Source organism: Trichechus manatus, unplaced genomic scaffold (assembly GCF_000243295.1).
Source record: "Trichechus manatus latirostris isolate Lorelei unplaced genomic scaffold, TriManLat1.0 scaffold00008, whole genome shotgun sequence".
Taxonomy (NCBI): Eukaryota; Metazoa; Chordata; class Mammalia; order Sirenia; family Trichechidae; genus Trichechus; species Trichechus manatus.
In genome coordinates this window covers 4,927,228-4,927,939 of record NW_004443944.1, presented here as the reverse complement: position 1 = coordinate 4,927,939, position 712 = coordinate 4,927,228, and the positions used below count along the sequence as shown (strand labels likewise).

At 70.5% G+C, this 712-nt stretch overlaps 1 protein-coding gene across 1 annotated transcript in view; it reads right to left on the bottom strand.

Annotated features, from left to right (window-relative positions):
• ATP5F1E (ATP synthase F1 subunit epsilon) overlaps positions 1 to 161 on the bottom strand; it is a 3,739-nt gene extending 3,578 nt beyond the window's left edge. Inside the window, exon 1 of the mRNA XM_023742650.1 lies at positions 45 to 161. Coding sequence (XP_023598418.1) covers positions 45 to 76 — 32 coding nt within the window. The 5' untranslated portion in view covers positions 77 to 161. The remainder of the gene's footprint in view (positions 1 to 44) is intronic.
• Between the last annotated feature and the right edge of the window lie 551 nt (positions 162 to 712).

Sequence of the window (712 nt, the reverse complement as noted above, 5' to 3'; positions counted from 1 at the left end):
AGGCCGGGCCCGCCCAGCGCCCTCCCCCGCAGGCCCGGGCCTACCTGAGCCCAGCCTGTCGCCAGTACGCCACCATGATGTCGCGGGGGGGGGGGGCGCTTCGGTACGAATCGCGAGGACGCTGTCAATGTCGGAGCAGCCGGCCGCCCAACGACGGAAGGTCAGGCCGGCGGAGCGGAAGGGGCGGGGCCTCGGGAACTGCCAATCCCGCCGCTCTTACCCCGCCCCGCCCGCCAGTAACAGCCCCTGCTGCCCTGACGCGGAAACCCCCTCCGGCGTCGGAGCCAATGGGGGCGCGCGGCCCGGGTCTAGGTGCCAATCCCCGCGGCGGCCGGCCGGCCGCGGCGGCCGATTGGCTCCGCGGAGGCCTCGCGTTTGTGCCCCTTAAGCTTCCGTAGTGCCCCTGGCGGGGGCGGCCGGGGTAGGAGGACGGCTTTCCACGCTCGCCTATCGCCCCGCGGGAACGCGGCATCGCGTGGCGTTGGACCAGGCTGAGAAGCCAGCGCAGTAGCGGCCCAGTCGGCCGCCGCCTTGGTAACGGCTGGGGGACGGGACAGGGAGCTGCCGCGCATCGGGGTTGCTTTTCACCGCGGCGGCCGGCCCTATGTCTTGTTTAGAGGGAGCGTCTGCTGGCTTGGTCCGTCTGCTGTAGGAAGACAACTGGATCCTGACCGTTTAAACTCAGAAACCAATTGAGCATCCCTACTTTCCC